Genomic DNA, 17,679 nt, shown 5'->3' with positions numbered 1-17,679 from the left:
AGCTCTTTTGCCTAATAGGTATTTTCTTTTAATACATATATTTTTGATAAAATATTAAAAAATATTTATATAATTTTGCCTTTTAGAAAGGCAGACTTTTTTGCTTTCCCAATTAATAGCGAGTAATGTCAGCAGATAATTAAAATGCCAAAGCTAGAAAATAATACTTAACAGCTGTTCTGGCTGCCTACCATCAGTTGGTTCCAGGATCTCAGTAGAGGCCACCCGGAGTGCTTTGCAGCAGCTGTAAACAGGGACTAGCTGTACTGGCTTAGTCCTGAGTACCAGTATGTATTTGAAGAGAGTCCTAAGAATAGGCAAATGTCTTCCATTGAAGAGAGGGAAGTTGTACAAGTTCATACTAAAAATCTAGTAAAGCACATGTTTGTTGATGTCTGGTTTTGGTATAAATGAAGATATCAGGGTAGATTTCCATTAATCTTTACCATTCTTCCCTCTTCTGTCAGAAATCACTTGTTATTTCTCACATATTTTCTTAGAGGAGATGTAACCCATCTAAAAATAAAGGTACATTCCTTTTGCATGTATGAAAAAGTGATAGAATTCCTTGATTTACCTGGAAGAGGACCAGACCTATCAACTTTTCATTATGCGATGTTAGAAAATGAGAGGGTAATGGAGAAATACTTGTTCTGCAGATAATATTCACTTTAATGTGGTTGTTACAGGTGATAAATTGACAAGAGAAGGATGTGATAAATGTCTGTGGGGAATGCCATTTTTACCCATTGTTTGCTAAAAATATTTTTGGGAATTACTGTTTCTTCACAAGATAGCCTAAAGAAAGTCTTCATCTTCTGTCCATCTTAGTGCTTGCTGTATGAAAATTGGTTTTTATCTCTATTTAACTGCTTGAAAGGGTATATGTGTTTGAAAGAGCTCCCTGGCCTATACTAATCCCACCCTCCCCCTGCCCCACCATGATTTCTAAGTATGCCAGGCACTCACAGTGATAGCTGATGTGTTTCGAACACGAAAGCAACACCTACTTTGTAAGGTCAGGGCCTAGATGTTTAAAAGTGCTTCCTGAAGTTACAGGATACTTTGAAATATGTTGTACTGATCTATAAAATGAAACAGCCTTACAAAACTGAAGGATAATCTGAAGTTGCACTGTGGCATTATCTTTTAAAGACAGTTTATTACATCTGTCACTAGAATGGAGTTGAGAATTTCATAGTAAATACAGGATGAAGCTGTGTGCTAGCTAAAGAAAATACTTAATAGCATGTCAGTAACTGAGCCTTTGAATAGTCCACGCACTTAGTAAGTAAAGCAGGCACACTCTGCAAAACTAGCATATAATTATATAACTATCAATGGTATCACAATGCACAACCATGAGAGGACCAAAAGAAGCTAACAATGTTATTGTGTTTCATTGTATTAAACTTTCTGCATTCCTTTTTTTTTTTTGTGCAATATAAGCTAAAAGAGGAGACTAAGACAACTACAGACGTAATTAAATCGATGTTTTGTCTGCATAGTCTGGCATGTAAACTGTCTATGCCAATAAAGATTTTTCTCCAAATATGTTCTTTATGGGCTCATGCCAGGATGAAGCTCATTGTTTAACAGTATGTGATTGAAATCTTAATTTAACTCAGTCCCATTTCCTCTTAAGTTTGCATTTAACAGAGCTGTAAACAAGTGACAAGCCGTAAAAACTGGGGTATCCTACTGAATTTATGTCATGATCTTCAAGCTTTAATGTTCAAAGAGAAGTGACTGTGTCTTATGTGTTTGGGAGGTAGTTCCCACTTTGTGGGAACCATTGCAGTCTACTTGCTTTAGTTGCCAGATGCACAGGTAGGTGCTATTAAGACATGGTGCTGTAGTTTCTGTAAAGCCTTTCTGTGTTATGATGAGAGGCAGAGCTTGGTTCTTGAAATTTCCAGTCTGTGCTGAGAGAAAGGGAAAAAGAAGCATCATAAAGGAAAAGGAATCCAACTGCATGCTACATGTCTCCCACAGTTACCAAATCACGTCCTGCCCTTCTTTTGTACATATAATGACCATGGAGAAGACAGAATATTTTAAAGGAAATATAAAATATTTCTATTTTATTATGTATATTTTTTCATATATAAAAATTATACTGTATGTATTATATATTTATATATAAATTACAGTATATCCAATACTAAAGGTTCCCCTTTTGAAACTAAAGCTACTTGAAGTTGAGAATTAAGACAGTATTTTGTTAATAATTAAGAACAGGGTTTAATCTAGGATTCTTACAAAGAAGCATTCGCAAATTCTCTTACTAAGTGAGCATGTAGCAGATGTACAGTTTTCTTACTAGAGACAATCTAAAATGTTTCTCAGTTACTTTTTTTAATGAACAATGAAGTCTTCCCCCTTTCAGGATTGGGAAGATGACAGCAGTAACTGAAGTCTGCAGAACCAGCAGGTGGTGGTGTAAAATAACCTTGGTAAGACATGGGGCAGGGACTGTGCTGAGGGTGACAGGCTGCGTGTGGTCTGTTGAGGAGGAATTCTGGCCAGTCCTCCCACTGGTTCCAACAGCTGCCATAAGCTCCTGTAAAATACCACTTAATTATAGAATTTCCTTGATCCTTTTCATTCCCTTCAGAGATTCCTGGCCACTCCCTTGATCAAACTAACCACCTTAAGTCAAGGCATTCATGGTGGTATTACAGTGGCTCTGCTGCCGCTGTGATCCTCAGGGAGCTGTTGGTGTTTCCATACTGAACAGTGGGTTTGGAGGTTTCTGAACACACCGATAAATGTAACTGCACTTGGTAAGCATTTAAAAATACTCATTTGTGAGTTAATTTTTTGCCCAAAACAGCGTTTCTAATTTTCTGTGCACAGTAGGTCTCACTGTTTTCCTCCTGAAGTTTCCTAGGAGCAGACACTAGGTCTGGAAATTTGAAGTGTGTGAGGAAAATGAGAGCAAAGGTTTCTGCAATAAAAATGGGATTTTTTATATGCACAGTCATTATTTTTTTTTTTTGCATCCTAATTGTTACACAGGGCTACATACTTGTATATGATTTTTTCCATTTACCTTAAAGGGGTAAAATTCTGCAGGTCACTTCATGTGATTTTTGGATGGTGAACTGGATTCTTGTGACTTTTTTTTTAATCAGACTGTACTAAGTAGATTCCATTTATTTAGATTCTAATGATGGGGTTTGAATTCTCTGTTTAATGACAAAGAATACTGGTCCTGTGGTCTTTCCTTTCATGCTTATTCACTTGCACAATGTCAGAGATACAATATAGTAAAGGATCTTTATGGTCCTGATGCTGGGATTTTTTTTAGCACAATTTCTGTGGGACTTGGACACACACACATGGGGTAATTATTTCTAAAGCTAAAAATCATTTTGTTCAATTCGTATCTTAAATTTTTCTCACCAGTGACTGCAAGGCATAAAGGTCACTTGAGAGCTAAGATCTTTTAGAAGCTGACGATACTAAACTTTTACAGATGAACAAGATTCTGTGAGGCTAGGGAAGCAGCCTCAAGAAATATGCTTTAAAACAAATCATGACTTCAGACTCCGGTTGTGTTCACCTAGCATTTGAAAACTTTAACTAGTAGAATTGGTCAGTTGGCTTTTCAAAATGTTCATTCCATCTACATTATAATGAAAAAACAGTGAGTTAATTTGGTATCCTTATACTTTAGTTCTTACAGCCACCTGTCAAATAACTGTGACATGAAAAAAAAGCGAGACTTAAAATAGATTTCACTTGATGTGAACTTCAGGTGGAAAAATAGCTTTTACCATGTCTTTAACAATGCCATATCTAGGAAAAAAGCCATAAAATTTATGCTGCATATGAAGCCTGGAAGAAGCTTTTTTTGAAATATTCGACGTTTAGTAAAGCTCAGAGAGTAGAAAGAAAATTTCTTGTAAACAGCTTTTATGTCAAAACTGGTTTGGAGCTCAAAACATATTTATGTTGATGTCTCTAACAGTTAAGTGAAAAACAAACCAGATTGTTCCAAACTCATTATCTGTGAACAACCTGAATCTAATGTTTCCCAATTCACTCAAGTAGAACAAAGGTTGTGAAAACCTAGGCAGAGTTTATAGTCTAAAAAAAAGGATTTTCACGTTGACCACTGAGAGTACCAGATATACACTACTTTTTTTTAACCTTTTTCAAATATTTTATCCAGAAGACACAGGTTTTATATGTTTGTTTATTTCTGTTTCTTAGTAGGTTATTTCCTTTCTCTCTAGTCTACAGCACAGCTCACCAAACTCCCATATCTGTTTGTCTGTTTCCCTTTTAATAGACAGGATCTTTAAAACAATCTGTGCTAAAAAGCCATCGAAAGCTGATTTTGTGCAGTTGTGAAGTCAAACCCTAGTAAAAGGGACTAGTGTGAAATTTGTTTATAAGTAGAGCAAGGGAGAAAATATTTAAGCATCTTTAGGAATTTTGAGGGAGCTTACAAGGCAAAGCCACCTAGGATGGTCCTTTCAATTGAGAGAGTTGCAAAAGAAACCCCAAAAGCACAAACCCAAAAACCTTGTCTGCTTATGGCAAATTGGAGAGAGAGATCAAGCCACAGCTAGATAAGCAAAAGATATAGGGAGGGGAATTAAAGTACTGTGAAATTGACTGGGTGCCAACTGTCAAGTGCATTGACTGTTCTAGAATGAGTATTCTTTTTGAACTGAACTTGGAATAACAGAAAACCTGTGAACTGTTTGCAGATGGGACTGATGTGGTAAAAGATACTGTTATATAAAAGGTACTGGGAAATTGAGAACAAGGTACTCTATGTGAATACGTAGGAGAGGAAATGAGGGACTGTTTCAGTGGGATTTACTGTCTACCCTCAGGCAGTTGACAGGGTTTTTTTTAATGCACGAATGCACTGGGGCTGATGTGTGCAGTAAGCAATTGACATTTATGATTTGGTGCAAATGAAAATAGAGCTAGTAGGTACCACCATAATTAATGAGTAAGCTAACACATTATTTCTCAATTGGTATGTGCAAAATAAAGTCTTGATTTGCTCTTGATACTATTTATTTATTTTTAATGTGAATGTACATATGAATCCACACACCCCTGAAGTAAGTTTATGTGCATTCAGCAGCACATACAAACACACTTCTATTTAGCAATTGCCTGTTGTGTTGCGAGGTTAGTCCTCTCATCTCCTTTGGCCAAGGAGTGAGTACCAGAAGATCTGAGGGGTGCAGTACACTGAACAGGCCCTGGCTTGTCTTATAAGAGAAACAACAACATTAATAGTGATAATACAGATTACTTTTATCTCTGCCGTAAGTCACCATATTAGATTATAAAAGACAGTTGCTGAAAAATAGGTGAGAAGACTTTGCATGTTTAAAGGTAAGAAAGTGCAACTGCTTGAGCCTACAGTTATTTCCTTATTGAGGGCTCTTTATAACCCACTTAATTTTGTGAATCTGGATTAGGGTGCAGCCCCACAAAATTGTAGCGTAACTGAAGGAGGGAGGCAGCAAACTGCATTGGGAGTGCACAGATAAATGCCCAGGGGTGGTGAGCTCTTGTGTCAGAATAGCTGTTGAGGGGGAAGTTGCATGCAGGTCTCTGCATGCAAAGAAGGCCTTATTTCTAGGCAGCTGATGTTTTATCTAGCCCAGCGTGAAAGTCCATGAGGAAATGCGTAGAGTTCCTGCCTTGACCAATCACTCCAACTTTGTAGCAACACTTAAACTGTGCTAAACTGATCCAGTATATTAATAATTATTTTTATTAGTTCTATTTTTAATCTGGATCTCTCCGCTAATTTTGAGTTGCTGGCCATAGCTTAAGCTAATTGTACCAGATGAACTGAGGAGGTAGCAGAAGATGGGAATGAGCAAGGTGCAGGACTGACTGTGACACTGACCTCACAAAATGTACTGCAAAACTTTAAATGCTCCTGAACCTTTTATGTTTTGAAGGGCTGAATGCTATCAGCCTTGTGGATTAGGCCTGTACACAGATGAAAGTATTAATGAAAAAACCCCATGATTTTTTCTTTCTTCTTTCCGCCAGTTGTCTTCAGCCTGCGCTGGGGCTATGCTGGTTGATGGTCACGTTGACGGTGGACCGCTCGTGTGGGTTGTGCGACCTCAGGAGTCCTGGGCCACCTGACTTGTGGTACTAATGGTTGCTTTCATCAGGACCAAAGAGAGGGACAAAATGACAAACTTTTCTTCAGGGGAAAAAGCCCACCTTGCCTAGGGAGTGTGAGCCCTACTTGAGATTATGACTGAGGCCCTGGCAGGGCAGAATCACAGAATAGTTAGGGTTAAAAAGGACCTTAGGATCATCTAGTTCCAACCCCCGTGCCATGGGCAGCGATGGGAGGGCTGCTCCTGCAGTTACTGGGAGCATCTCTGGTTTGTGTCAATAATTTGTTTTATACCAGCATGTTTTAAAGTAAGTTTCTAAGGCACTAAAAGCTTATACATAATGTCTCATTTGCTGCTAGATCCTGCATGATAATGGTTACTGAAATACTGTGTGGCTTGGCTGTGACTGTAGTTTTACCAGAAATTGCACTGCAGTACCATGAACAAGCTCACACAATAGACTGGGATGTTGTGGCCCCAAGGTATTTTTCTTAAATTTAAAAAACTTTCCATCTGTATAAAAGTGTATCTGTCACATCACACAGTGTCAAAGCACTGAATGGACTGTTGCTTGAGACAAGCTTCCTTTTTTTCCGTTTTTTGTTTACAAGGAACAGAGGGACAGAGAAAAAGTTGGGCAATGATTTGGCTCTGTTTGCAGAGATGTAAACAGATTTCCCAATGTTTAGCAATGGTGGTGTAGCCGGAAGCGGATGCCTGGAGGTGCTCCAAGGCAGTGTGAGTGGTGGCGGTGTTCAGAGCAGTTAATGAGTCAGAACATGAGGGCTGTTCATGCTCCTGAGTCATCAGCTTCCCGCTTGCCTTGAAGCAGCTTTACTTTGATGTGGCTCAGTCACAAAATTCATATGACAAAGCCCTGATAAAGGATCCCATACAAGTACTACAGCATTAGCCAAATTCTAAGGTTGTGTTATTTCAGGTGACAGTGCACTTATGCAATAATGTATTTCAAATTGGTTCATTCCCCTTAAACCTTTTTAGATGAACAGATCTGAATTCCCTAATACTAGAGAAAAAAAAAAAACAAAACAAAAAAGAGTCTGAAAATAGAACCTACTGAGATACATTTGTTGTTGGAGTTAGTACAAGCAGAAAGAAAATTAGTATACTTCATGCTGCTGCTTGCTAATTTAAAATAACTGAGCTGCCTTGGCAAGGCTGCGGTGGATTAAAAAATGCAGTACACGGCAGTAGCACAAGTTCTGAAGAGCATTGACATTTCCAAGTGGGAAGCAGATACCCCAACAGGAAGCATTTAACGAAAGCCTACAGTACAACAGGTGGAACACAGTCAAAAGTCCTAGTAAATTACTGAGTTGTTTACATCCAAACTTTGCTTTATTTTTTCTCTGATGAGGGGCCACCATTGGAAAATAATTTACCACTTACTGAGCTTGTGCATCATAGCAGTTTTTATGGGTGTGAATGCTATGATTTGGGCAGCTTGGGGTGCCATTTATAATAGCATGTTCTCTGTCATACTTGGCAGATACTCAGAGTATCTCATATGAGTGGTAAATATTTAACTTCCCTGATTTCAGTGGAAACACTGAAACTTCTTGTTGGCTATGAAGACCCTCCATCAGTCTGATCTGTGATGCAGAAATAGAAATTAAAATTAATGTCCCTTCTTTCCTAGCCTGCTTATTTATGAATTAAGACCTTGTTGAGAAATGGCCTACTCTGATACTAGGATTTATAGGAAGAAGAAATGCAAAGATTGCTTCTGAAAAACTTAAATATGAGAATTTGTATATGTATTTTGGGGCTACCTTGTCATGTGTTGGAATATTTGTCAAATAAGAACCTTACAGGAACAAGTCTTAAAAGTTTGTTGTTTCTACATAGCAGTTCTTGCTACTTCATAGTGAAGCTTCCGTAGTATAGATTAGGCAAGATTTCTTTAAAGTTTGGGGATTTTCCTCTTTGGATTCATACACATGTAATGGAGACACTGCCAAAATTTATAGCAAAGGACTGTTTTACCAGTTCTGTTCCAAACTCTCAGGTTGTCTTTTTGGATAATGTGTGTAGACAATAAACAGAAAATGGGATGCAATAAAATATGTTTGCAATAAAAAATATTACCTGTTATTAAATAGGTAATAAAAGAGTAAATAATTGTATATTTGGACCATTCATAAATCAGTCTTTTTCAGAATTGTTCTTACACTGAGTTTCAGCTTCATCTTTGGTTGAGAAAGTATAATAATACTTGTTACAGAAAGCATTTGTTTTTATTCATACACATTTTTAAACCAAGATTGTGTTACTATTCCATCTCCTATTTTCTTCTCCCCCTGCCTTTCAGGGGAAAAAAAAATTACAAGGGAAATGGAAAAATATTATATGTATAACTTCGGAGCTATTTTACGAAAAGCTTTTGAAATGAAAATGTTATTGGCATTTGCAGAAAACGATGCAAAAACGAAAAGCATAGATTAGCATTGTAGAAAAATATTTTTTTCTCAAGGGAAGTGAAAACCTCTTACAAGTTACAGAAGCAGAATATAACTCTTAGGACTGAATGAAACATATTTTTGTAGTGTTTATTAATTTAGACAGATGTAATGTAACAGGTTATCTTTCTGTATAGACACTTGAAAACCAGTTAATGTGTAAAGTAATTTATAACAATATAATTTCATTGATAAAGTGGGTAAAACTAGTATGCAAGTCAGTGCCATGGCGACACTTAGACCAGGGGTTTAATGCTTTATTCTCTGCCCAGTACCCAGGCAGAGCTCAGATGTTGGAAAAAGTACAGATTTTACTGTCTTACAAGCAGGTCATCCATGAGGTACAGTTTAGCAATGAAGACAAGATTTCTATCACATGTAACTTGCTTTTGTCTAAAGCTTTGGTTTTTGTCTTGTTGTAGGCCATCTGATCTATGCCAAGAAAACAATCCTGGGTTTAACAGTTTTGGAAATAATAAACCAAGGAACAGATGGATTGATAGAATCCCAGATAAGGATATTTAGGGGTGCTCTCTGTAGTGTTTTTCTTTCTTGTGTACAGATACACATTTCAGAGCTGAATAAATGGTCTTGATTATATTGAAATTTCACATGTATAAGTGACATTATTTTTTTTTCCAGGGTGGAAACAAATGGTGAAAGGGTGTGGTTTCATAATTAGCAATGTTGCTCTTCCGCCACTAAGCCTGTGAATTTCCTCTCCCTTCATCATGCAGCTGTATAGCTGGTTGGATGAGAGGCCAGCAAAAAACAAATCACAAAACAGAAAATAATAAGAAATCAGTAGTGTTAGCTGTAAGGGTTTGCTTAGCCTGATTTGGCAGGCTGCATGACTACAGGATCACTACTGTCAAGCCAAGAAAAGGGCTGAGAACACACGGCTGGGGACGTGGGACTTCCCCTCTCAGCAGCAGCATGGACTTGGGTTGTCCTCAGCCAGTCATGAAATCACAGCTTCACAAGGTCAAATTGTATCATACTTTTTAAACAAAACCTCAGAACTAAACGGTACTCTCACTCCTGCTCACTGTGACCAGATCTGATCTGGCTGCTCAAACAGGGTGTGCATTACTTGAACATTTGCAACAAGGTTACAGATGGGAGCAGCCTGTCATTTGGTAAGTGTACCCAGGTAACTGTCTTTGAATTGGATTTAGTGATGAGGGTCCATAATTTTAGGGTAGTATTCTACATTTTAGTGTTTGAAATCTACCTGTAATGTTTAATGTATTACCCACTGGCCTTTAATAGAAATAGGGTGTTCCAAATTGAATTTTTTCAGTTCTGATACCCAGGAGGCTGTAAGAATCTCAAAAAAGGCTAATTCCTGTCACTGATACATTTTCTTTTATTCTTCTGTAAAAATAAAAAGGTATTGCACCAAAATCGTTTGTTCCAGTATAAATCCAATACATTTAAAGTGGAACAAACCCGGTACCTGCTTCTGCAAAGGTTTGATGTAATCTTTTTGATACCTGTACAGAAATCAAGGGGCAAGATTTATATAAGCAGTGTAAGTCAGAGTGGGGGAGGCATTTCTGTCCTGAAACCAAGCCCTTTATTTTAGAATCATAGTGTGATTTTAGAGAATGTTGGGTTTTCAATTCTACTATCTTAAGCTGTTAAGTAAGCATTGTCTAATGTTTAACAGCCTTTTCTTTAATAACTGGATAAAACCAAACCGGTTTAGTGGTCATAGTAATAAATTGTAGCAACAGCCAGTCATTACTTGATCTTGAATCATAATATCAATGCCATATTTGAGGGTTCTGTTTCAGACAATCTGTCTGCATGTTTTTTTAATGAAGAAGATGTGTTCATACACTGCTAGGATGGTCCCAAGGAGGGTAAGCAAGGCCACTTCTGGGTCTTGGCAATGGCTGCTAAGGAGTTATCATGTTTACACATAAAATTCCCATGTTTTGTTTTATTTTAAATTCAGCTGGATTCCTTAAGGGCTATGATCCTTAAATTTTTGATCAATTTTCAGCTCTTCTGTAAATTAGGAAGCGCTGCTAAATGGTTGTCATTGCCATGCTTCTTGCATGTGTAACTCGGGTATGGATTGTTTTCTCAATCAGAAGGATCAAACAGATTTTGAACAAAAGCAGTATTATTTTTCAGGTACAGTTTCATGTCTGGTTGCTTTTGATAGCAATTTGCAGAACATTTTAATATTTTATTGTCATGACTTTTATGTGAGAATAGGTTTTATGAATTTATTAAAACTTGATGGAGTGTTTTTAAATTTGCAACTCTTATTTCAAGTGAAAAAGGAGAAAATCTGCAAGGCAATAAAAATACATCCGAGAAAGACACTAACTTAGAAAATACTTCCTTAGTATTGATTGTAGATTATGTGTTTCTTCATGTTTTGTGCTGGCTTGATGCTGGTTGCCTTGGATTAATGCCAACTGCCTCAGTATGTTGGTAAATCAGAAAAGACGTGTATTTCAGGGAAAGCAAATGACAGATCTCTTCCTCATAATCCTTTGTAGGCAGGACATTTTAAGTGGGCATATTTAAAAAAAGGAAAGGGATGAAAAATTGTCCTCTGGTACAGTGTGGAAAAAAGCTCCTTTACAGAATGTCGTGGTTTAAGCCCAGGCAGTAACTCAGAACCGCACAAACGCTCGCTCATTCCTCCACCTTCTTCCTCCCCCTGCTCCCGGAGGGATAGGGAAGAGAATCGGAAGAATGTAACTCCCAAGGGTTGAGATAAGAACAGTCCAGTAACTAAGGTATAACACAAAGCACTGCTGCTACCACCAAGAATAATAATGATAAGGGAAATAACAAGGGAAGAGAATACAACCACTCACCACCCGCCGACCGATACCCAGTCAGACCCGAGCAGTGATCTGGCCCTTCTGGGTAACTGCCCCCAGTTTATATACTGGGCATGACGCACTGTGGTATGGGATAGTCCTCTGGCTAGTCTGGGTCAGGTGTCCTGTCTCTGCTTCCTCCCAGCTTCCCCTCTTCCCTGGCAGAGCATGAGACTCAGAAAGTCCTTGGTCAGAGTAAACATTACTGAGTAGTAACTAAAAACATCAGTGTTATCAGTGCCGTTCCCAGGCTGAAAGTCAAAAACACAACACTGCACCAGCTAATAAGAAGGAGAAAAATGATTGCTACTGCTGAACCCAAGACACAGAGTTACTGCTCATTTCATCCTAATGTGGTGATCAGAAACCAAGTACTTCAACAGGAGGTGTTATGAAAAATGTTTTTGTAAAAGAGTAACTATTGCTTGACTCTTTGGCTTTTAAAGTATACTGAGGATAACACTAAACATGATACTGTTCTTATATAATTTTTTTCAAAGTTATTACTTTGACAAGTTTTGCTGAGCTGATAATTTTACTGTCAGCACTATATAAACTGAATTGCTGAAGAACATTTCTAATGACTGCTGTTACCTAAACCCTGTATGATTTATTTTTGTTTTTACAGTTTCAATAAAGTCAACCCAATGGCTCTGTGTAAAAAGTGTAAGACAAAGAAATTAATAATTATTGTAATGGACTGCCAGCTGCAACCAAGCATTCCTGATACCATGCTCTTTCCTAAATATCTGCCATGCAGTATCTGTGCAAAATTAAGAGCATGACCTATTTTCCATTGGCATCTGTAAAACTTCTGGTGAATTCAGTGTTTCAGCCTTTTGCAGTGTTTGATGACCTTCTTGGTAAAGAAATGCTTCCTGATTATATCAAGTCTGAACCTCCCTTGATGGATGCAGCTTTGAACCATTCCCACATATCCAGTCCTTTGGTACCAGGAAGAAGAGCTCAGCACCTCCCTCTCCATGTCCCCTTCTCTGGACGCTGTAGAGAGCAATGAGGTCAAGGTTGTCCCTCAGCCTCTTTTTCTCCAAATGAGACAAACCCAGAGTCCTCAGCCATTCCTCACAGGACATGTCCTGGCACCAGCAAAACAACATGAACATCAAACTGTATTTTGAGATAAGTTTCACACAGAGATGGTGGGTGGTGTGGAGTTCCCTTTGTCCACAGCTATGGAGAGCTTCCTGCTGAAAAGAACTTTGATAACACAACAGAATTTTGAAGTTGACCATTTCGGTATTCTAGTGTGGCTTTTTGTTAAGAGCACTTCTGGTTATCACTTGCCATACATAATTGACAGTTCTAGTGGAAGGTTTTGGGTTTGTAGTTAGAGTGAGGAATATATTCAAACAAGTTACAGATTGCTTAATACAACTGATTTCATAAATACTTTAACTTGTGCTTTAAGTTTTCCTAACAGGTATTTGTGCTTTCATTTTTTAAGAGAGTAACATTACAGGGAAAAAAGTCTAATTTAATTTTAAGCTTTCTGCTTAAATTTTACAGTGTTTTTATAAACCTCCCCCAAACCCCCCAAAACAACAAAAAACCTCAAACAAACAAAACCCAAACCAAAAACCCAAACCAGCATTGTAAAGTGAGAAATGTTTTTACATAAGCTTCATCAAGACAGTATTAATTACATCACTAAAACTCATGTTTACAAACATGTTTCACACTGCCTGGGCAAAAAAATCCTTTGTATTGAATGTTGATATTCCAAAATTTACAGCTTTCATATAAGTGTAGCTTTTTTATTTGAATTAAAATGTCAAAAAACCAAAACAGTGAAACAGTTTTTCATCTCCTTTAGGACTTAACAGAAAACATTGCCCAAATTATTGTTCTAGCAGCATCTTTCATTCAGGATAACATTTTTTAATTTTGGAAAAAGATCATTTAACTGAACTGGGTACAAGAATTCTTAGATTTGAAAAGTATGGGTAAAAAGAATGAAAGCTAAAATATAATAAAGGTTTTCAGTGAGGGTGCCTTAGTGCTAGGGAGAAGCAATGGAGGGTGGTTTCACTATGAATTATAACAGATATTCTAGAAGCTGTGAAGAAAGGAGGCAACTTGAAAGTTTAAAGGATGAGTCTTAGACAAGCATTGAAGTGAATGCGTGATCTTCAGTTACAGTTTTGGAAGTGTACATTAAATGTAAAATATTAGGAAAAGAAAATTTCTACAAAGACTTTCAGTTTTTTAAAGAACTGAAAAATGGTTCAGGTTGGCGTTTTTGTCTGGTTTTTACTCCTGCTTGTAATTCACATTTTTTTGGTAATACAAGAGGCCTACTATAGAGTTTGGATGTGGTAACATCATAATAGATGGGAACTTGCATGTGAAGCGGTGCAGCTGATCAACTGAGCCTGAAGGTGTGGAGTGCTTATAGCAGTAATGGCAGTGCTAGTAATGTAGGTGAAAGCTGTGATGGGTTTGTGTTCAGTAAAGATGATGTTAGACCATGCTTTTGTGAAAGTTGTACTGCAATAGTTTTCCAGACAGAGAATGCTTAAATTTTTATTCTTTACATGTTCTTCTTAAAGACTTACCTCTTTATAAGTTTTCTAACAAAAAACAAATTGAGGAAAAACCCATCAAAGTCCAGCCACTAATCAGTAGCCTGCTTATTCAGCTGGGTGAATGCTGGAGACAGAACCAGGCAGTCCCTAGATAGATACCAGACTATTGATTGCTTTAAGGTAGTTCCTCTTTCTTTTCTTGCTTCAAATAGAATTTACATGATGATCCTTAAAATCCTTGTCCTAATAAGTTTCTTTCAAAACTGACGCATTTCAGCAAAAACAATCAGTTTCAACAAAACCATAGTTCCTTTACTACTGTATTCTGTGTTAAAATGTTATACAGAGATCACACTTTGTGTAAAATCTCATGCAGATTTATGTACTACTCCATTGATTTCAGACTAATATAAGTATATGAGGGTTTACAGTGGATAATTAAATAGTCTGGAAGATGAATGTATCACAGATTTTTAGTATCATAATAGAATTCATGCATTGTTCAAGTAATAGTAGCTATTCAACAGTAGTACATAAAAAAGTTAAAATGGCAGGGACAGAAGATCAGAATAATAAATTACAATGATTCATAATTTCACATAGAGTGAGATCAGAAGAGTGGAAAACCATGGCATAAGAGAATCAGATAGGACTTTCGTGACTTTATGCCAAGCTATGAATATAACATACTTGGTTATTTTGTGTTAAGTTTGTGTTTTATCTTTTCTTTTTCAGTCACATAGAGAAAATTACAACATGGCAAGATCCTCGAAAAACTATGAACCAACCGTTGAACCACATGGGCCACCATCATGCAGCTACTTCCACACCAGTACCACAGAGATCTATGGCAATGTCTCAGCCAAATCTTGGTGAGTCATCTCTGCATGTCATCTCTGTGGTGAAAATAAAAAGAGCAAGGAGAGACACCTTTTACTAATTTGTTTCCCAAAGTATTTTTTGCTTAGGTCTGATTCTGCTGTGAGACCTACCAGTATGTTCTCCACTTTCTTTTCTTATTTTTCACTCTGCGGAATTTGCAGCAAGTGAATTCATACTGTTTGAGGTGAAATTCTAACATGTCTCACATTATATTTTAGAGTCTCCCTGACAATTTTTTAATGTAGTATTAACAATAAAATAAGGTCTTCCTGTGCTTTTTCATTCAGAGGTGGTATAAAGCCTCCACAAACCCACTGCATAATTTTCAAAGCTGACTGTACAGTGTGCTGATAGATAATCTGTGTTTATTCAGGTCAGAAGTTGTATCTGGTTTGCTTGCTCGTTTATGATGGTAGGCTTTTGGTTTGTTTTTTTTTGCATAATTAGGTTTTACACTGGAAACTACCTGCAAAATACTAAAAAATCTGTTTTGCAGTCTGAACTACCTGAAGACTTTCTATAAACAGTGTGGTTTTGTCACTGTACCTGTTTAGCACTTGGAGCTTTAATTTAGTTTTCATTTGTCTGATTTTGCTAGGTATGAACCCTAGAGAAAATAAAGTGGTGAAAACACAATTTTAAAGAAAACATGAAGAAAAATGGAAGAAAAAATTCTCATGTATAATCAAGAATTACAAATAATTCCTAGTATCTGCTGCTTTAACTGTTCCACCACTCCATAAAATGAGGAACAAATAGGTCAGTTTACAGGCTTGAGATCACAGAACTATCAAATACGTAGTTTTAAAAACACAGGCCTGATTCTTGTCCAGGTTAATTTTTGATACGTTGGTCTCATGATCTCATGTTTATTCATTTGCAGTGTGGTTCATCAGGGCTGTCCCTTCACCTACCAAGAAAACTGTGGTAAAATTGGAAAGGTTAGGTTGTAACTGCATTGTTTTATACTACATGGTAAAGCTAACAATTGCTCTGTGCACATTACTTCCGACCGCAGCTGCGTTTAGGTCAATCTGTTCATAGCAGTTCTGAAATGGCCAATAGGACAGTGGGGTTTATTGCTCATACCAACTCCTCATCTTATGTTTACATCTCTTACATTCTCTACAATGATAAAATAAAGGAGGTACCATAAATCAGGACAGTGTACAGCAAGCTTTTTCCCCCAGTTTGTCAGCAGAAGTGAATAAAAACCAAATCCTGTACTGAAAAACTTTTATACTGAATTTTAGAGGAGGGTCTTTCTCAGGATACAGAGGGTTAGAAATAGAAGCATACACCTAATTAAGAGTCTTGAAGGGACTTCAAGTGCCCAACAGGGGCATTTCCAAAGACTTCAAAATCTGTTACATCAAACAGATCTAACTGTATTTCAAACTGTATTTCAGACTCTATTTCATTCAGTAACCTTTGCAGTTACAGATGAAGTTCCACTTTTTGGTAGGTATTTATACAGTGCTTGGCATGGTTCAGATCTGTGACTGAATTTCCTAAACATTTGCCCACTAGAAATAGTATGTAAATATTTCCACAGCGTTCATATTTATTTAATTAAGAAAGTATTTTGTCAATATGTTTTGGTGGGGTTTTTCTCATTCTGGTGGCTTTTGAAAAGCATACTGTGACACTTTGGGACAAGCAAATATGTTTGCACAGCTTAGTAGCATTTTGAGCACCATGCTATTAAATTCATCATCACAGTCCCTGATATTCCAATATACCTTTTTGAACACACCAAGGTGACCTATTTTATTAAAAGATATATTTAAAAAGATTTAATTTAGAAGCTGTTTTTTATATATATGCACATATATATACGCACAGAAAATTGCAAGAATCTGAACAGAATACAGTAGCCTCTGAATACTTTGTGTGACAGTTTAAAATACATGTGAGTGCATTTTCCAGTACTGAAACAGAATGTCTCTATTTTGAAATTAACTTGGTCAAAAGGCAAGGTCTTTCTGCTCTTCTGTGATGCTAACAGTGTTACTTCTGAACCTGCTTTCTTGGGTCTCAGACACTGAAGTGAGCAGTTTGTTGGTCTGGCAGTCTGACCTCCAAGCCAGAAGCGATTGTGCCAACATCTTAGAGACATCAGGGGGAAATAGAAATTGGATACCCAGTTAAGCCACTCTTCTGGACATAATTTTGTAACTTTTTAGCAAATGAAGTCTGTGCATTTCTCTTTTGCCTTGGAGTTTTTTGGTACTGTAGGAATTAGAAGTAGTTTTTCTTTTGAAGATGTGCCACTTAAAAGGATTCAAGTATTCCAGGTCTGCATACTAGTCTGCACTTCTAATTACTAACGCATGTGTTTTCCTTGCTATGCTTCTTCTGAAGAGATGGAAAATACGGTCTGTTCTGTACAGCTTGTTGATTTGCTTTATAAACTCCTTTCAACAGTATTTGCTGGAAGTGTACAAAGGCACTTACAAACATTCTATCAAAAGCACAGAGTGTGACTAAATGATACCAAATCACAGTATGACTGTGCCTGAGACATAGAGAAGCATATAGTGAAAGTTGATTGAAATTACTGGACATACTTTAAAAAATCCTTTGTATTTTTCTGCCTTTTTCCTGCTGTGGTTTTATGGTATCTATTTATGAGATACACATACTGGTTTTCTCATAACCTCAGCGCTGTATTTCTTCCATCTTTATAAGTACTTCTTAAATCCTATTTACTTTGGTGCTGAATCTGCACATGTACTCTTTTCCTGCCCATTCTGAAAGAGTCTTTTTCAGCTGACTGATAAAGTATTAAATATCTGTT

General features: G+C 37.1%; 1 protein-coding gene across 1 annotated transcript in view; it reads left to right on the top strand.

Annotated features, from left to right (window-relative positions):
• Window positions 1-17,679, top strand: part of WWTR1 (WW domain containing transcription regulator 1) — a 68,153-nt gene that overhangs the window by 23,039 nt on the left and 27,435 nt on the right. The window contains exon 2 of the mRNA XM_062603250.1: window positions 14,733-14,869. Coding sequence (XP_062459234.1) covers window positions 14,733-14,869 — 137 coding nt within the window. The remainder of the gene's footprint in view (window positions 1-14,732; window positions 14,870-17,679) is intronic.

The sequence above is a fragment of the Pezoporus occidentalis genome, unplaced genomic scaffold (genome assembly GCF_034315485.1).
Source record: "Pezoporus occidentalis ecotype Australia unplaced genomic scaffold, CSIRO_AGI_Poc_V1 ctg8, whole genome shotgun sequence".
In the NCBI taxonomy this organism is placed as follows: Eukaryota; Metazoa; Chordata; class Aves; order Psittaciformes; family Psittacidae; genus Pezoporus; species Pezoporus occidentalis.
The sequence above is the reverse complement of the archived record's forward strand: the minus strand, read 5'-3'. Positions and strand labels throughout refer to the sequence as shown.